Source organism: Balaenoptera musculus, chromosome 10, assembly GCF_009873245.2.
Source record: "Balaenoptera musculus isolate JJ_BM4_2016_0621 chromosome 10, mBalMus1.pri.v3, whole genome shotgun sequence".
In the NCBI taxonomy this organism is placed as follows: Eukaryota; Metazoa; Chordata; class Mammalia; order Artiodactyla; family Balaenopteridae; genus Balaenoptera; species Balaenoptera musculus.
Window position 1 is genome coordinate 55,350,366 of NC_045794.1, and position 18,123 is coordinate 55,368,488.

The 18,123-nt window shown below is 42.1% G+C and overlaps 1 protein-coding gene across 3 annotated transcripts in view; it reads right to left on the minus strand.

Moving 5' to 3' along the window:
• Positions 1 to 4,538, minus strand: part of MDM1 (Mdm1 nuclear protein) — a 29,125-nt gene extending 24,587 nt beyond the window's left edge. Inside the window, exons 1-3 of one of the 3 annotated variants that reach the window (XM_036864595.1) lie at positions 4,388 to 4,494; positions 3,228 to 3,342; positions 347 to 423 (exon numbers count right to left, since the gene is read on the minus strand). In XM_036864595.1, coding sequence (XP_036720490.1) covers positions 347 to 423; positions 3,228 to 3,342; positions 4,388 to 4,405 — 210 coding nt within the window. In that variant the 5' untranslated portion in view covers positions 4,406 to 4,494. Of the gene's footprint in view, positions 1 to 346; positions 424 to 3,227; positions 3,343 to 4,387 lie in introns of those variants that run through there. The other 2 variants (XM_036864591.1, XM_036864592.1) reach the window with 2 other exon arrangements.
• Positions 4,539 to 18,123: the final 13,585 nt, after the last annotated feature.

Sequence of the window (18,123 nt, forward strand, 5' to 3'; positions counted from 1 at the left end):
AAGCTACAAAGACAACTTTTAATCACATGTATGAGAGGAGAAATGGAATTTAAAATTCAGTTGAGATACACAATATCCTTCCAGTTACAGGATTAAAAAAAGTACAGTTTTTCAACATAATATCTTTAATTTTGCTTTAAAGAAATATTAAAAGTTTGACCATAATTTTTAAATTGGGGTCACAATGTTCGAGTTATCCTAACACAAGTGGCTAGAATCGCAACGTGATGGAGCTGGCAAGCCAGGTGGAATGTGCTGCCTCCGTTTCTAATTACTTTCCTGTGCTACTTTACAGAACAATGGGCCCTGGTGCTGTCAAAATTTGGAACTTTTCACAAAGCTTCTCTTATGTACAGCAGACCAAGATGAGAAGGGGTGAGATGTCATTATGCTGGATCTTAGTTCTACATTTGCCTTGAGTTCCTGAGAAGTAAAGAGAATGAACCCTTTTGACAAGAGCGAAGATACTATTTCTCTATATTTCTGTCTGGCAAGCAAATGTCCAAAAAACTTAACCTTCTACCCAGGTAAGAGGAGCTCTGTGGAATGACAGTCACTGAGATACTGCCCTAGTTTGGAGCCATTCTTTAAAAAGAAAGAAGACAGTATAGGGTGGGGTGGAGAAGAAAGATTAAGACTGGAAGAGAAGGGAAGGTAGACAGAAAACCTGGCATTAGGTAAAACCAGAGCCCTTTAGCCTCTATCATGGATGTTCTGGCCATCAAACCCAGGGTCCTCATCCTTACAAGTCTCCCCTAGACCGTGGTCTTCAAACTGGGTGCATATATATCTGGAGGCACAGAAAGACATTCTGTGGGGGGCAGGAGCAGAAATGGGCAGCTTAAGGGAATCACTTTCCAGATCCTAACTTCCACATGTGTTACTTCCTGACAGCCTAAGGGCTGCATCTGCCATCTGTAGTTTCCTTTCTCACCACTCCCTTCATAATCACCCTCTTCCCACTTCATACAAGAAGGACACGCCTCTCAACCACGCTATGGAATAAAACAATTGTCATAGGTGGGGAGGACAAACAAAGGAACAATTCAGGCAAGCACAACTCCTGAGGAAGAGTATTTGACAGCAAAGCAACAAAGGCAGAGATTAGAAATAACAAAAGAACAGTGCCTTATTTTATCCAACACAACACCTTTTCTATCTACCTATCTTAGAATTAAAATTCAGGTGTAAGACAGTCATTATGTGAAATGCATATATGCATATTAACGCATTTATGTGGACCAAAAAATAAAGTCAGACTTTTTTCTCACAGAAAATAATTCTAATTTACATGATTAGTTTTCTAGTGAGGACTGACTTTACCAATTAAATGATGAACATTTACCATAAATTGAGCTCAATTGCTAGCTCTAAAATTTTAAGAAAAGACATGTAAAACATATACACAATATTCAATATGCTAGAAATCATATCCTTTGAAACTATTCATTACACTTTTGATAAAAAAGAAATTAAATATCAACTTTAAAATGTGAAGAGAGATAAGACTTTCTAAATTCTTTTAGCGGGTATGAAAGCACAAAAGCTTGAAGACCACTGCCCTAGACTTCTCTCTTTAACACAGAGCAGGGCTGGTGGAAGAAGAGCAAAATGAAAAGGGAAGATTCTTTCCTGGTCCCCACCTCCCTTTCTGAGCGACATGGAGTTCTCACTCTGCCCCTCCCCCTTACCTCCCTGTTAACAGGCCTCCCCCTAGACCATTCCTTCCTCACAAGGTACCATACTCCAAAGTGGCTCTGCTCCCGCGGTCTCATTTCATCACCCCTACCCTCAAATGTAGCTGATCTAAGCTAAAATGTTACATGGGGGCAACTATGTGGTTAACCAATGCCCCATGTCATAATATCCCTCAAGGCCCTCAGTGGGCTAGCTACATTTTGAGAGATTTATGTTGGGATTCTTAATCTAATGGAGCCTCGAATCTGTGGAATTTCTGGTTATTCGGAGAGGATTATGAGCACCACCCTGCCCAAGATGCAGTGACACCCAGTCTTTGAAGCCAGGCTCTGGGCAAAGGATCCTGACAATTCAGAGGAATCCTAAAAGAACCACCCACTCTCATGCACTCTTCCCTTTGTTCTCCAATCCTAATCCTGGAAACACTCTCATCTTACTAATTTCCCAGGCTTGCCACCCCACGTTTAAGTCTTTCTTTTCCTGGCTTCAAACATCTAAGGTTGGAGGAACTTCTATACTACACATCTGGCACTCTCACACATGTCACAGGTTGGGCACCAAGCACTCATCTGTATATATGCACCTAGCCCTTAACAGGAACATCTCACGTCATCCCTCCTAGGAATCCTGTGCAATGGGTTTCCCAAGTCCCACTTGGTGAAACAGGCCCAATTTGCCCGAAGTCACACAGCAAATGTGGATCCAAACCCAGGTTTATTCATTCATTCAAAAATGAAGTTTAATAAACTCCAGAGTATGCCAAGGCCCTGTGCCATGTACTAGGCAGGAACAAGGTGGTGAAGACAGACAGACAGAGCCCTGCTCTTAGAGATCTTATGTTCTAGTGAGGGAGAATTAAGCAAGCAGGTTGAATGGAATCAGTCTGTCTCTTTCCCCCTCTACCACACTCTGGGAAACCTTGGCCGAGGGTTCTAACTTCCCTGAGATACAGGGAGGAAGCATGTGTGATGACAAGAACATGGCCTCTGAACGCACAGGCTTTGAACAACACAGACTTGATTTCAAATCATGGTTCTGTCACTTATGAGCTGTGAACCTTGGGCAAACTGCTTAATCTATCTAAGCTTCCATTCCTCAAGACCTTGGGAGTACCCCTCCCCACGCTTGTCCACTCTCAGCTTTCATGTCTCAGCTCCAATATCACTTCAAATAAGCCTTTCCTGACCACTGATTCTAAAGTGTATTCCCTCCAACCCAACCCTCCTTCCAGTTATCTATCACGCCAGCCTACAATTTTATATAACAACCTGAAATCCCCTGGTTTATTTATTGAGTTACTTGTTTACTGTTTTCCCCACAGTTAAGGGTCTTTGTCTGGTTCAAAGTTATATCCCTAAAAGAGGGGAATAGTCATGGCCTACAGTAAACCCTCAATAAATATTTGTTAAACAAACGAGTAAGTCAACCAGGCCAACTGAACAATGCTTCACAAATTTTTAATAAATCATTTTGCAAACTTAACCCTGAGGTTTATTCAAGTTATAATGACTACTAGCTGTGCAACTTACCTAATTGATCTGATCTAAGTCCAGCCCATGGGTACCTTCTCCCCACTGAGGAATTACAGGACTCTGACAAATATGACTTTTTCCACAGAAAGTTTCTCTGGTATTCACTCAACCCCTGTAATGCAAAGTACAATTTGAGTAAAATGTAATTAATGAAAGTTTTAAAGTAGACATCAGTAAAAATCATTTCTGAACCTCTAAAAAGAGTTGAAAGACTTAAGACTGATAATTAAACATAGAAGAGGTCCTTAATAATAGCTCCCAACATTGACCCAGTCCTGTGCTAACCAGTTCATAGTGTTATATCCTTTAATCCTCACAACCACTTGAGACAGATGTTACAAGGATTCTGAGGCTCAGAGCGGCTACCCTTTTGCTGGTTGTCTGATTCCAAAGCCTGAGGCCTTGTCTGATAATGGGTGGCAATCTAAATCGTCATCACTATAATTATCTTAACTAACGAAGTTCTCACCAAGTACACAATATAATACAGTATGCCTAATCCCTTTTGAAATTTTGTAAAGTCAACCAAGAAAAGACAAATTCCCTCCCATTCTGGATGCAAACCCTCAAGATAAAAGAAGACAGTCAGGGCTTGTGGAACACTGTGGTCAACTGTTATGTTGAAGGGTGCTTGACCATAACAGCTACCAGCTACCTGGAACTATTAACAAACCTTAAACAAATGCACAATTATGAAGAATGTGTATTTCTTATACCCTGTCTTTATCTTGTCAGGGTCCCATTTCTCAAGCCTTTAAAAGACATAACACACTTTAAAGTTTTAAAGGGAAGGGGTGTTAAATGCTAAGCTGTGATGGAGTCCACAGGTGTCCCAATCTGAAGCTGCCGTAGTTCCCATTATAAAGTGCCCTCCATCTACACGCCTCTGAGCTCTCCCCCCCCCCCACAAATAAATCCACCTCAAACCATCTAACTATTCCACTCGGCAACTCGGAAGTGAGTGTGAACGGAGAGGGGGGCTAGGTAAGAGAAAAAGAGCAGCATCCTCTAGGATGGTGACAGGCAAGATCGGGAGCTGACAGGCTCAGCAGGGCCGAGGGGCGCGGCCCAGAAAGCCAGTGAGGCTCCGGCGCCCTGCACCCGCCTTGTCCCAGCTCCCCCCATCAGGCTTCGGCCCCCGGGGACCCCGGCCTCACCTTGAAGCGCACCGGCATGTCGCCCGGCGCTGGAGCCCCAGCCACTCCGACAGTTAACGGGACAAAAAGCCCGGAGGGGGCGGGGCGACAACAGTAGGTTCCCTAGCAAAAGCCTCGGCCCGGCGTCCCCGACTACGCGCCGGCGCACTCCGCGCTTGCCTCCTTGAGCCGTGTCGCTCTGCCTTTCCCCGCCCATTCTGAAGCCTAAAAACCAATAGAGACTCGGAGAGCCTCGTACCGTCGTTAAGATTCGACCAATCAGTGCTGGAAAGGAGAACGCCCGCCTCCCCAGCCAAATCCCGGGGATTGATAGAGATGGCGGGCGGAAGGCCGGCCAATGAGGCTCCCGGGCCCGGAGTGGGCGGGGCCCCGCGGGAGCTTCGTCCTGAGGAGAGCTCGACGGCGTCTGCTTTGTCGGATCCTGCGCAACAATGGGTTTGCGTGCTGCTGGGATTCGTGAGTCGCCCGCCTCGCTGGAACCAGGTTCTTGACGTCATAAAACAGGAAGGTGTGTTTTTAGTTCCAACATGTATGACAGAACGGAACGTTTCTTTGTATGAAATGAAAATATTCAGGTCTGTTCTTTCGAATTCAATTCCTGCCACCGACAACCGTGCTACATTATTTACTGTCACGTCAAAAGGGAGAGGCCAGAAAATAAATATGGCTTAGGCAGGCCAAAAAACTTTTTTTTACTGAATCTTGAAAGACAAACTGCTGACTTCCCAGTGATGTTCTTGCCTCCCACAAACCCCCCCTCCCCCCGCCTCCGCCCAAAAAGTTGTACATGTAGCTCCTAGATTAGGAAACATTCGTTAATGATGCTTGTGAGTCTCAGCTTCCAAAGCTTCAGCCTTGTCTCTCCTCTCACCCTTTTTAAAAAATAAAATTCCACTTGATTTTTACAGATTTTTGCCATCATCAGTATTTCTTGAGATCCTACCGTTGACAGAACACTGTGACCCTGGCGATGGAAAAGTCATAAATTGTCCAGATAGTTCTCTAATATGCTTGGGGAGAATGAACATATATTTATTCAGTACTATTGTACAATGTATCATGTGCTGAATTTCCAAATGAGAAATTATATTTATATTCGTATATAAATGAGAAATTATATTTGTATATAAATGATATACGAATTGGAGGAAGGAGTCATCCCCAAGGGCAGAGATGTTTAGAAAAAGCCTCAGGAAGAAATATTCAGACTTAGCCCTGAAGTTTAGAAGAACTGAAATAAGTAAAGAGGAAAATGGGACAATCAAAGGGCAGATGTCTGAATGGAATGCTGCCAGGCTTTTTCCAGAACAATGAAAGCAGTTTCATTTTACTTTTGTCATTTGTTGACTGAGGAAAAGGATACCCTCTTTTAAACTTTCAAATATTAATTTTAATCCTTTCTGCAGAGGCTTGTCTTCTGAATCCTAATTGATGTCTCTGTTCTTCTTCATCATCACTGAGATACTTAAAATTTCATTTGAAGGAGCCACCTGATATATGAAACAAAGAGAATATTAAATTAGTCCCTATGCAGCCATGCATCCAGAGGGCCCTTGATAAATGTTAATTGGTGATGACAGCATCTCTGTCGTGTAAATTAAGAATGGCACAAACAAGACACAGTGGAACATAAAACAAAAGTCCTCTGCAGGAAAGCAGCCCAGATCTTACAGGATAGGAAAGACACAGATCTGGTTGTACACAAAGCTTTGTTACCACATAATGCTAAGGTGAAATCAGTAAAAGTAAGTATGTGGAATGTAGCCTGTCTGCCAAACAAGGGCAATGATAACTATAGTCGAGCTCTGCTGAGCAGGGAACAAGTGACAAGAAAACCAAACAGCAGATGGTAAAAAATGACTTAGTCACAACCTGAGTTTGCTGAGATGTGTTATAAGGACTCAAGGAAGAAGAATAGTTTACTTTGTTATTTTTAAGAAAAGCCTACTTCAGTTTATGAGCCAAAGATGTAGAAATGAAAAAAGCGACAAGGTTGGTAAAGGAGAGTTTTGTGGCCTGTGTTTTACCAGCTCCTAACTCTCTCCACTACTGTAGGCAGCAGACCCGGTACCCCACAAAGTTCCACCCAAGTGTTCTGGAGAGTCCCTAGGAAGTGTCTCACACGTGCTTACAGCTACCACATATAGTTTGCCCAGCAGCACTGCCACTTCTGCCAATAGCCACACATCTCTAGGTGTCACTCTTCTTGCTGGTCACCAACATTTACTGTGGTCTGAGTTACCATGGGCGCAGCATGGAACCTCCTCGGGCTGCTCAACCCTGGCGGGAATCTGTGGCAAAGCACCTCCGTACATTTTTTGTGTTACCCTCTATCGAATGAGTACCAAAGTGTCTTACAGAGCTTTTCCACTTGTATTTTAGCCTTCCTTCTCTCCAAAGGACTCAAAGTGAAGTCCATTGGGTCTAGGCCAGAAAGTAATTCCTCAAATGATGGATCGAATTCCGTGAGATGAGGGTGTCACAACTGGCTCCCTCTTCCCTTTCTTGATTTCTCTGTTTCTCATGCAAATAGATTTCTGTTTATTGCCTGTGAGAGACTAAACTGATCCAACCTCTATAAAAGGCAATTTGGCAGTGCTTTTCACCCAGCAATTCCACTTTTGTAAGTTATCTTACAGATATACATGCCCATATGTGAAAAGCCAATTCATTTAATGTTGTTGACTGCATTGTTTATAGTAACAAAAGTTGGAAGCAACTTAAGTGTCCATCTGCAGGGTACTAGTTAAATACATGATGGTTCCTCCAGGGACCAGAGCAGGAACAGGCGGTGCAGCAGGTCCAGACGGCAGTGCAGGCTGCTCTGTTCCTTCGGGCTTTCTGACCCAGCAGATGTCAAGTACACACTATATCCGTCAGGGTGCGGTAGGGAAAACAGAAACTACCAGAAGCATTTCAACAGAGAAAACTTAATATGACCTATTGGTTAGCTGTTGGAGAACTTTAAAAAGCTAAATGGAGAAAGAGAGCATAGTAATTCCAAGAAGCAGCTCATACCCTGGGTCTGGAAGAACAGAGGGAAAATGTTGAGGTTACTCGAGCACAGCTCCAGGCTGGCTGGAGACACCCCATGGGAGTTGGTCACACCTCTGAGAAGGAGTCACTGCCTAGTGGTGCTGGTGCCTCTGAGGGGACAAAATGAGGCTGCCCAAAAAAAAAGAAAAGGGAGACAGAAGGAAAGGGAATGAGGAGACTGCAACCAGCTGGCACCATGGAGGTAAAGGTCATCATTAAGGAGCTGCAGAGAGGAAAAGCTAGTAAAAGAGAGCATTCCTGTCTTTAGTGTCTGTCTTAGCACACCTAACAGGGAGCTAGCAGGATCCAAGGGGTCTGTAGATTCCAAAGGGTGAGACTAGAATTGAGACAATAGCTTATTAACTTAAACGCCCCCATGCAACCCTTAAAAAGAAAGAAGCATTTTCTTGAGCTAACGTGGAATGATTCCCCCCTCTCCACCTGCCAAAAAAAAAGGCAAGTTGTAGAAGAGCTTGTGTAGTGTACCGTCAGCTGGGATAAAAGAAAGACAAAAAAAAAGAAAAATGATGTCATGATGGCATCATTCACAGACACTTTTTCCCTCATGAGTCTAACTACATTAGCAGCAGCAATGAAGATGAGCATTTTATTCAGAGTTTCTAATACATGGAAAATTTGTGGTATTGATAGTTATCATTAAGGCTGACCTATTTAAAATAACGCTTTCCATTGACCCTTTCTAGAGTCACTTAGATTTATATGTATCCCAATAGGGCTGTTGCTTCTTTTAGAGACAAAAACATATCAAAATCGTTTAAAGCAACTTTTATTTGTACTTGAAGTGTAAATATACTACTCACTCTATTAAAAACAGGAAGTCGATCACTTCACAGATCTAACAATCTCCCATCATTTTCTCAGTAAGAATTGAAAGATTGGAGAATTTGCATTTGCCTGTAACTATATTTTTGTTTAACAAACAAAAATATGTTATCTATAAGCAAAACACTTATACAGATAACAAAGTTGAAGAAAGAAGATACAGTGAGTAAGACACAGCCTCTGCCTTCAAATGTGATTGCAATCAAATGAGGGAACAGACGCGTACACAAAGAACACAGGAAATGATAGAGAGAAGGAAGCAAAGAGGGGGCTGAATGTGAGCACCCTGGTATTCTGAAGATGCTTTTAAATCTAGAGCCAGCAAGTTTGATCTAAGCCTGGGGACTAAAGAGCAGACAGGATAAGGCAGCTGCTTTTAAATTCCATCCTGGGAAACACCTGACCTAGGTGACCTTTCACTTTCTCTTTTGTTATGCCCCCAGGTAGCTGAATCCAGGCCAGAGATCCGGAAGATTTTAACTAACACTTGCTCAAGATTCTTTCCCCAAAAGGTAAATTACTTGCTGTCTGTTGTCTCTCTTTTTTTCCCTTACTGCTTCAGAAATAAGAGTAAAGCTGGTTTAGAAATCACCGTTTTAGCAACATGGTGATACGTCATCCTTGCATTTGCATGTGTATAATTTACTCTGAAATACCTTACAGGGTAACTGAAATTCCAGTTTCCAGGCTCAGCAATGCTCTGGCACTTGTAACTTCCCCTCAGGTCACACTTACATGGGCTTCGCTTGGTAAATCTTGAGTTCAGCCTTTGCCAAAAAGCAATCAGTCTGACCACTGCTTTCTCTGGCGTTTTTCCATAGGTAATAACTGCCTTTTCCTCATATGAATGAATTTCTGATTGCACAACTGAAAAAAAATAAGTGAAAAAATTAAGTCAATGGATTCTGTCTTGGAAGCAAAATTGCTGGTATTTCACATTAATGTCAGTAAGAAACAAATAAACAGGGTCTGTGATTAAGACTTACCAATGAGCCAAGTGCAGTTTGCCCTCCAGACTTTTAGCCCCCATGCCTTTGTTGACAAAGAAGTGTCTGGCTTTTGAATCAGTGGGGCACGTTTTGGAGGGACTCCAGCTTCTCCTGACAACACAGACTTTTGTGTATGTGTGAGGCTGCGGGACTCCTTGCCATACAAGGCTATAGTGAGTAAAGTAATTCTCAGTAAGGCATAAACCACTGCAAGCCTTACATACCATAATAATGTTGTGCCTCCACGGAACAAGACACAGAACAAAATTGGGGGCACAAAATTCCTTTCATTTTAAGGCCTTCACTGTTGAAGATTCTATTATCTAAGAATTACCTTCCCTTTTCTTCACTGAATATTCATCATCTTAAATCACCATCCCTACAGATTTTTCTAGAGTTGCTAACTCGGCAGATTTGGAAGCTTTAATTCTCTGACCACTTAAAACCAGCTGTCATGTCTTAAGGTCAGATCAGAGGACGCTACCCACCTGCCTTCCTAAGAACCTTGTAAATATCTACTCTATGCCAAAATAAATTTCGAAATGTTCTTTTATCACATAGTTGTGTATATACACCTTAATAACTGTGGATCAAGACCATATAGCTCTTATTATTCCTTCTGAAATCACTGTTTTTTCCATTAGCATTGCTATATCAAATATCATAAGGGACCAAGAATTTTTCAGAACATAAATCAGATTTCCTCTCCTTAGTGACTTATAATTGTTGGTTCCCTTAAGAAATTTTTATTTGAGTTTTGCTGAAGCAATGAGTTCATAAAATCTTAGTACTACGTTGTTCATCCTTTACTCTCAACTTCTGTTAATTGAATTAATGATGTTTGACAGTGTAGAGAGTGATATGCCCAATTGTGAAATACACTGAATGTATGAATTTAAAGAAGTTCTTTTCAGTATCATTGAGCATATACCTATGAAATAAGTTTTAGGAATAATGCTCGTTTTAGTTAATCATAGCTGTGGCAGATACTGAGGCTGACTCATTCCAAATCCATTCCAACCTCCTCATGTCCTGCAGAAGCTAGAAAGCTAAAAATCCCTTTGACCCTAGATGCCTTTGCAACTGAAGTTCAGGTGTAACCTACATTCTGATGACAAGAAACACTTACATAAAATGAATTAGATGGAAGAAAATGAATTAGAAGAAAGGCAAAGCACAGGCATCTACCATGATGGTATAAATCATGGCAATAACAGCAGCAGCCTGGTTCTGAGTTAGCAGCTTCCTAATTACAGGAGAAGTGACAGGGTTCTGGAACCAGAGCTTGTAACAGTGGCTTGTCAACTTAGCAGGGAGTTTCCTGGTTCTACAACTTCATGACTTAAGTGACTCTGTCATGTGACATGGCCCCAGAGTCTACTTCTTCAGACTTCCCAGTGGTTCTGTAAGCTACTCGTATCAATCATCTATTGCCACAATAATGCTCTATAACAAACATTCCTAAATGCAGCAGCTTAAAACAGTAACCATTATTATTGCATGAATCTCTTGGTCAGCTGGCCAGTTCTACTGGTCCAGGTTGAGTTTGGCTGATCTGACTGAGCTTGCGCATGTGTTTGTGGTCAGCTGATGGGTTAACTAGAGGCTGACTGGTCTCAGATGGCCTCAGCTAGGACAACTCATCCGTGTTCCATGTGGGCCCTCATCTTCCAGCAAGCTAGCCGGGAGAGAGTTCCAAGAGGAAGAGCAAGGTGTGCAAGGCCTCTTGGGGATTAGGTTTAGAAACAGCACACCATTTCTACCACATTCCATAGGCCAAAGCGAGAGTCAAGGGGTAAGGAAATAGACTCAATCCCTTGATGTGAGGGGTTACAAAGTCACATGGTAAAGGAGGAATGAAAAATTGGGGCCATTATTGCAATAAATCTGCCTCAACACTGAATACTCTGAAAACACCCTTTCTGTTTTGAATTGCTAGAGTAAATTATGTTCTCTGCAGTTTAACTCTGACTTGCACAGTGGTGGGTTAGACACTCTCATTTATCTCCAGTCCCTCTTAAAACTCTAAAAAATGACAATAAATGAGGAAAACAGGTACAAACTGGTAAGGTCAAAGAGAAGGGCAGAGGCAACAATGGCAAAATAGAGATAGCAACACATACAGGCCATATGGAGAGCAGTCTGTGGCAGACTGGGTTCTCTGGGAAGCAGACTCCGGGATGTAGTTGCATGTGCTGAATGTTTATTAGTGAGGGCCCTGGGGGTCCATACCTGTGGCGGGAGAGCAAGGGAGCAGGAGTGAGCAGAAGTCAAGTTGCAAGGCAGGCCTGACCACAGCCTCAGGCAACCCCCTGGGGAGTTTAGAATTAACATGGCCTGTCAGAGTTGTCCTGCGTTGGGCCATAATAGGCTTCCCTAGGAAGGGCATGGCCTTGGGCAAGGTGGCTGTCTGCAGTGAAGGTGATCCCTAAGGGGGATGATAGCAGAGAGCACAGCCAGTAGCAGCAGGATTTGGACAACGCATCATTGTAAGCATCTTCCTACTACGCAGTCAGTGTTCCCAACTAGTAGCATATATTTGAAGCCATAGACCAAAAAACCTCTGTTCCCATTGGGAGCTAGTCTCAGTGCAACCATTAGAGTCTTAGTCCCCAAACCTTCAGGAGTGAAGATGGGTACCTGTCAGCACGAGTACCCTTCATTTCAGGCACTAGGCCTGAATTTCGCTGTGCCCTTTCATTCCCTCTGCTGGTCTCCTCAACATTACCGTGTGGCATGGTGTTATAATGGGCCTCTGCAGAAGACCATCCATAGCCTTGTATTTCCAAAGATTCTGGTAGAGTTGTTGCCAAGCAAACAATTAGGAAAGCTGGATCCAAGGGCCAGCAGGACATCCTGCTGATGGGAATTGGACAAAAGGCAAAAGAAGGATGGGAATCGGAGCTGAGAGGAGCACAGGAACCCCTGCTCTAGAAGGGAGCAAGGAAAACAGAAACTGGACCTGAGGATCTGGGCCCAGAACTTGTCTTTCTACCTATAGGTGTCTAAAACACAGTATTAAGGAAAATTATCAATACTGGTGAGCCAAAAAGAGAAAAAATACTGGCTCCCTAAAATTAATTCCAATTAAAGTCATTTATAAATTGGCTACTACCATACATGTCATAAAGTGTGTGCTCAATAAATTAATTGGAAAGCTAAACTCTGCAATTATTGAAATACGGATGGTCATTAGGGTTTGTTACTACTTCCTTGTGATCCAAGGCTCACACCATAGCATGAGAGAACACATGAGCCAGAGGGCAGCTTCATTCTCTTCTGATGAGAGAAAACTCTGTGGAACAAATCCATGTTTCAAACAAATGTTCTTTTAACAATATAAGCCACTTTGTTATTATAGTTGTGCTGTTCTCTTGATCATGGGCTTTTATTGTTAAGAAAGTAAGTGTCCGTTTCCAATATGTGTTTCATCTTAGCCAAATGCAGTAAGGTATGTGCAAACACTTTGTGAATTGAAAAGTGTTAATAGAAGCGTGAGCAGTTCTTGTTATTAGGTATTAAGAATGGTCTCCTTTTATACGACTCCTCATATTTGCTGTTCCTAAACAGTGGAACTCACGTGGTTTAACAATCTTTCTTTTTTCTTTTCTTATTGAGGTATAATTGACATATAACATTATATTAGTTTCAAGTGCACAACATAGTGATTTGATATTTTTATATACTGCAAGACGATCACCACAATAAGTTAACATCTATTCTCATACATACTTACAAAACTTATTTTCTTTTGATGAGGACTTTTAAGATCTACTCTTATCAGCTTTCAAATTGCAATATAGTATTATCAATTATAGTTGCCATACTGTACATTACATCCCCATGACTTACTTATTTTATAACTGGAAGTTTGTACCTTTGCCCCCCTTCACCCATTTCTTTTTTTTTCTTTTAATTAATTAATTTATTTATTTATTATTTTTGGCTGTGTTGGGTCTTTGTTGCTGCACGCGGGCTTCTCTAGTTGCAGCAAGCGGGGGCTACTCTTCATTGTGGTGCGTGGGCTTCTCATTGCAGTGGCTTCTCTTGTTGCGGAGCACAGGCTCTAGGTGCGCGGGCTTCAGTAGTTGTGGCACGCAGGCTCAGTAGTTGTGGCTCACAGGCTCTAGAGTGCAGGCTCAGTAGTCATGGCACACAGGCTTAGTTGTTCTGCGGCATGTGGAATCTTCCTGGACCAGGGCTCAAACCCGTGTCCCCTGCATTGGCAGGTGGATTCTTAACCACTGCGCCACCAGGGAAGTCCCACCCATTTCTAACATCATTAATCTGTTAGTCTCAAGTTTATTATGAACAATACCTTTTCTGATTAGTGTTATTATTGTCTAATATTTATTGAGTGCTTGCTACATCTCTTAGGACTGTATATACTATATCAGAATGGTTCTGTCAGGAAAACAGAGCCACTGTAAGTGGTATAGGAAGTGTAAATGGTATATGCAATGTGGCAAAGGAAGGGAATACATATGGGGAAGGAAAGATCCTGTAGGAATTTTAAAAGGAGAGAATCAATAGCTTGTACTTTAGTTGTGAAGAGAAGACTATTGGATTGTCAAGTCTCAGGGTTGGAAATGGTCCTTAAAATCTGGTCACTAGTCTGGCCCTTGAGATAGATGCATTGTATTGATGAGAATGAACTTGAACATGCAATTTCGCCCCACTAAATTTATTTAGCAAAGAAATACATGTGATATCTCCAATTGTATGTCTTTAAGGCATCTTAATATTAGTCAATCCAAATGACCCCTAATTTCTCACCCTTGCATCTAAGAGTTTCCCCCTCCATCCTTTTAGTTGTTTAGGCTAAAAACCTTGGCTTCATCCTTAACTTTCCTGTTTCTCTTACATTTGGCATCCAGTTCATCAGCAAGTGTTGTCCGATATGTATTCAAGGTTTATCAATAATCGGATCATTTCTCACTATCTCCACTGATACTATACTAACTCTAAGCCACCGATAATGTTTGCCTGAACTGGTATGGTCTCCTGGCTCCCACCCTTGGCCCTGTACAGTCTGTTTGCCCTCACTGGGGCTCTGCACATTCCCCGTGCTCGACTTCTCAGGGTGGGCCTCCCCCAGGATGCATTCTTGGCCATCTGCTCTCCTATCTGCCTGCCTTCTTCAGAAAGCTAATCCATTTCCATAACTGCAGTTAACACCTCTGTGCTGATGACTCCCAACTGTTGTTTTCAGTCTTCACTTCCGGTCAGAGTTTGGACTTCCTGAGAGTACTAAGCACAGTGGTGGTCTAGCACAAGCACTGGAATCAGACGGCTTGGGTTTAAATCCCAGTCAACTCTATAAACTGCATTAACTGTTTAACCTCTTGTCCTTCATAAAATGGGAATACCTATCTCAAACAGTTTCCATGAGGATTAAATGAGTTTACATGTGTAAACACATAGTGCCTGGCACATAGTAAATAATAAGCATTAGCTATCATTATTGGAGGTCATACTGTCACTGCCAGCTATATTTATACAACACCAGACTCCTCATTTGCTTCTCTCCTCCTTTAATCAGTTCTCCTCCAGTTTTCTATGGGGTCTCTAATTCTCAGACCCACCGATTTGAACATTTGAAATAATCTTTGACTTACCCTCTACTTAATTTCCTTTTTCCAGTCAGTGACAGACAGGCCTTGCTAACTTGCCTGGCTTTTCCTCAAAATGCCACTTACTCCTTTTCGTTCCTCTCCCTCCCTCTGCCGTGCCCCGGACTGGCCCCCATCCCCTCGCACTGCCACAGCCAGGGCAGCCACCTCCTCAGTAGTCTCCACGGGCTCAACCCCCAACCCCCGAGCCCTGGAAATCTTCTCAGAGTCTCTGTCTGTTGTTCTGTCCTTCACTCAGGACCTTGCTGTTCTCCTCTGTTTCCACTTCCATAAGGTGGAGAGTCCTCTAAGTAGAGAGAACTGTCTAGAACTTCCAGAATGAAGCTCCATTCTGTACAATCTTATTTCCTTCCACTCTTCTGCTTTGCCAGCTCTTTCGCCCACTGCCCCAAGACCATCTCACACTCTTTCTGGCCTCTGCTTTCTTGCATGTTGTCCTCATCTGGAATGCCCTCCTCACTTTACTTCATCCAACTCAGTTCTACCTGTTCTTCAGCACAGCCCAAACTCAACCCTCTCCCTGAAGAGCATAAACCCATTTAATCTCATTCTTTGTGTTATTGCAGCACCTGAAACCAGCATTTGATTCGGATTACATATTGTAGCATATTACTCCATGTATGAAGTATATAAATATATGTCATATTTTTGTGTGTATTAGATAAGATCCTGGAAGGCTGTAATGTTTCCTAAACTTCAGTGTTCCTGCTCCACCTCTTCCCTACCATACACATAGGGAAGACATAAGTAAATGGTAAAGATTGAGAAAACCTTGATGATAATATAAAATAATAGTAATAATAATACACATTATATGCCAAGTACTCATCTAAGGAGTTTTACATTTATTCGTTTGTTTAATCTTCACAATAATTTTATAAAGTAGAAATATTATTACCCCCTTTTTACAACCGAGGAAACTGAGGCACAGAGAGATTAAGTAACTTGCCCATGATTGATTGCTGACCCAGAGTAATCTTCACATATGGAGGTATGTGAAAGAATGCAAAATATAATCTAGGAAGACTATATTGTAGAAAATACATTGAATACCCAAGGAAAAGAAATCCTAGGATTCATCCTCACTTCAGTTATACAAAATATAATAACTGCATTTCTGGGTTGTGAAGGGAAAGTAATAAATAGGGATCACTTTAAAAAAAAAAAAGATGCAATTTGTCTTCTTTTTATTTCTCTGATTCTAAATGAATCACAGAGATGACCTGAAAAAACATCTCATCCCACCTTCCACCTCCCCACTCCCATTTTATAAGTGAGGTCACTAGGATTGCTTTGAGAGCTCACCCAACCAAAACCATCAGTTGTTATGAAATAAGCATCTGTGTAAATTGGCAGTTGCCGTGCCCTAGAAGGAGACTCATGTTCCGTGGCATGCTCTGAAAGTCACGTACGCTCTTCTTTATCTTGCCACAAGGAACAGTTTGGATAGATACAAATGATGAAGGGCTGTATTAACTTGTGTCTGTTTGAAAACCAGTTAAGTATTCCCCGCAAATAACAACTCGTCCACACCTACCTGAACTCTAGGTCTTCACTCTTCAGAAGAGAGTGCAATAGGGCCGAGTGGTCCCTCCATGGCTGGCCGAACAGCCTGCCCTCTTAACACTGAAAGCACCATCCCCAAAAGCTGGGATTTCCCCTCCCCACAACTCATCACCTCCTGTGTATGAAGGAAAGACTGCAGCTTGTCTCCAGCACACAGCTAAGGTGGTGAGTTGAAGAGTTGAACAAATCAGTCATTTTCTGTGGCCTGAATAGGAATCTGTACCTCTTGGCTTTTTGTTAGAGGAGGGAAAAACAGTGGCCGGTTACCTCAGAAAACTCTGCCCAGTAAGAGGCTGGCCCTTCAGAGGATCTGCCCTGGTTGCCACACAGGTTTTGCAGACCTGGTTAAAAAGTTCTTGAAATGGTTATCTTTGCTTACAGTAGTAAGTTAAAAAATGAAATGAGAATTAAGAAACCTTGTAATATAATTAATATTTCATACCACCTCATTAGTATTTGAATATGTTTTTGCTAAGCTCAGATGATTTCCATACAGGTGGGAAACTTCAGATTTCATTTTATTAAAAACAATTAACAGCACTTTGAAACAGTAGTTAGTTATATGTCATCCTACCTCCAGAAAAATATTTGCGTGTGAGGAGGTTTGAGCTGCCACAGGCATTCTTGACTGGCGTTCAAGTGGATTATTCGCTGTCTTGCCTCTAGCATCTATTCTGCCTTAATGGCTTCTATCCTCCAACACTGCTGAAAGTGACTTGAGGCATTACAGATTCCAAAGGCAACCTGCCAGATGAAGCAGAGAAGCTGCAGGAAGCATACATTGTGACAGAAAAGTGAATGCAGTTCCCCTGAGACAGGCATGCATTAATATAACCATGGTTTTTAATCTCCTCAGATACTCTCTCTGTAATTATACATGCCTTGTATAGTATGTTCAAAGGAAACATGATAATATCTAACAGCTGGACTCTTTCTAGTACTTTCTTATCAAGTCCTAGTTTGCAGCTTTCCGGAACAAAGCGTGTCCCTAATGCTTAAGCCCAAACGCTTGACTTATAAACTTAGTGTAATGAACCCTGTCAAAATTTTATTACCAATTGGTTTGTACCATAATATATGTATGGAGCAGCTATTGTACACAAGGATGAGTTATTGTAATGAACTTTCCATTTGTTAGCTTTCTCTTAACCCTGGAAATTGTAATGTCTCCTTTGTTTTTATTTTAGACAGCTGCCATTTAGCCAGCTGCCATAAAGATAGCCATCTCCATCTGATTTCTTTTGCAGCTACAATTCACATATTAAAGTGGAATCCATATCTTTCATCCTCCTTGGGTGATGTACAGAAAAGATCCTGTCCACAACTGGTCTGACACCTGTGTGTTCTCTCTCATAAAAGCCAATGCCAAGCTAAATCTTGGACTAGGTTTAATCATTACAGTCCTTCTGGACCCCACAAATGCCAAGGCATTTGCTGCACAAGACAGCCTGGAACCAAGGTGTAATCAAGCCTTCCACTGGTCCCACTGGACTGGGCTATGAATCATCTTCCTTTCTTACCCAGCTGGCACAGATAAAGAGCAATTGGACAGCATTTTGTCTCCTGAAGAGTATAATTTCCTTAAATTACCATAGGTACTAGTTGTTGTATTCACTTGCAGCTTTTATAAGGTCAGACAGATCTCAGGAAGGCCAAACTAATCTCAGGA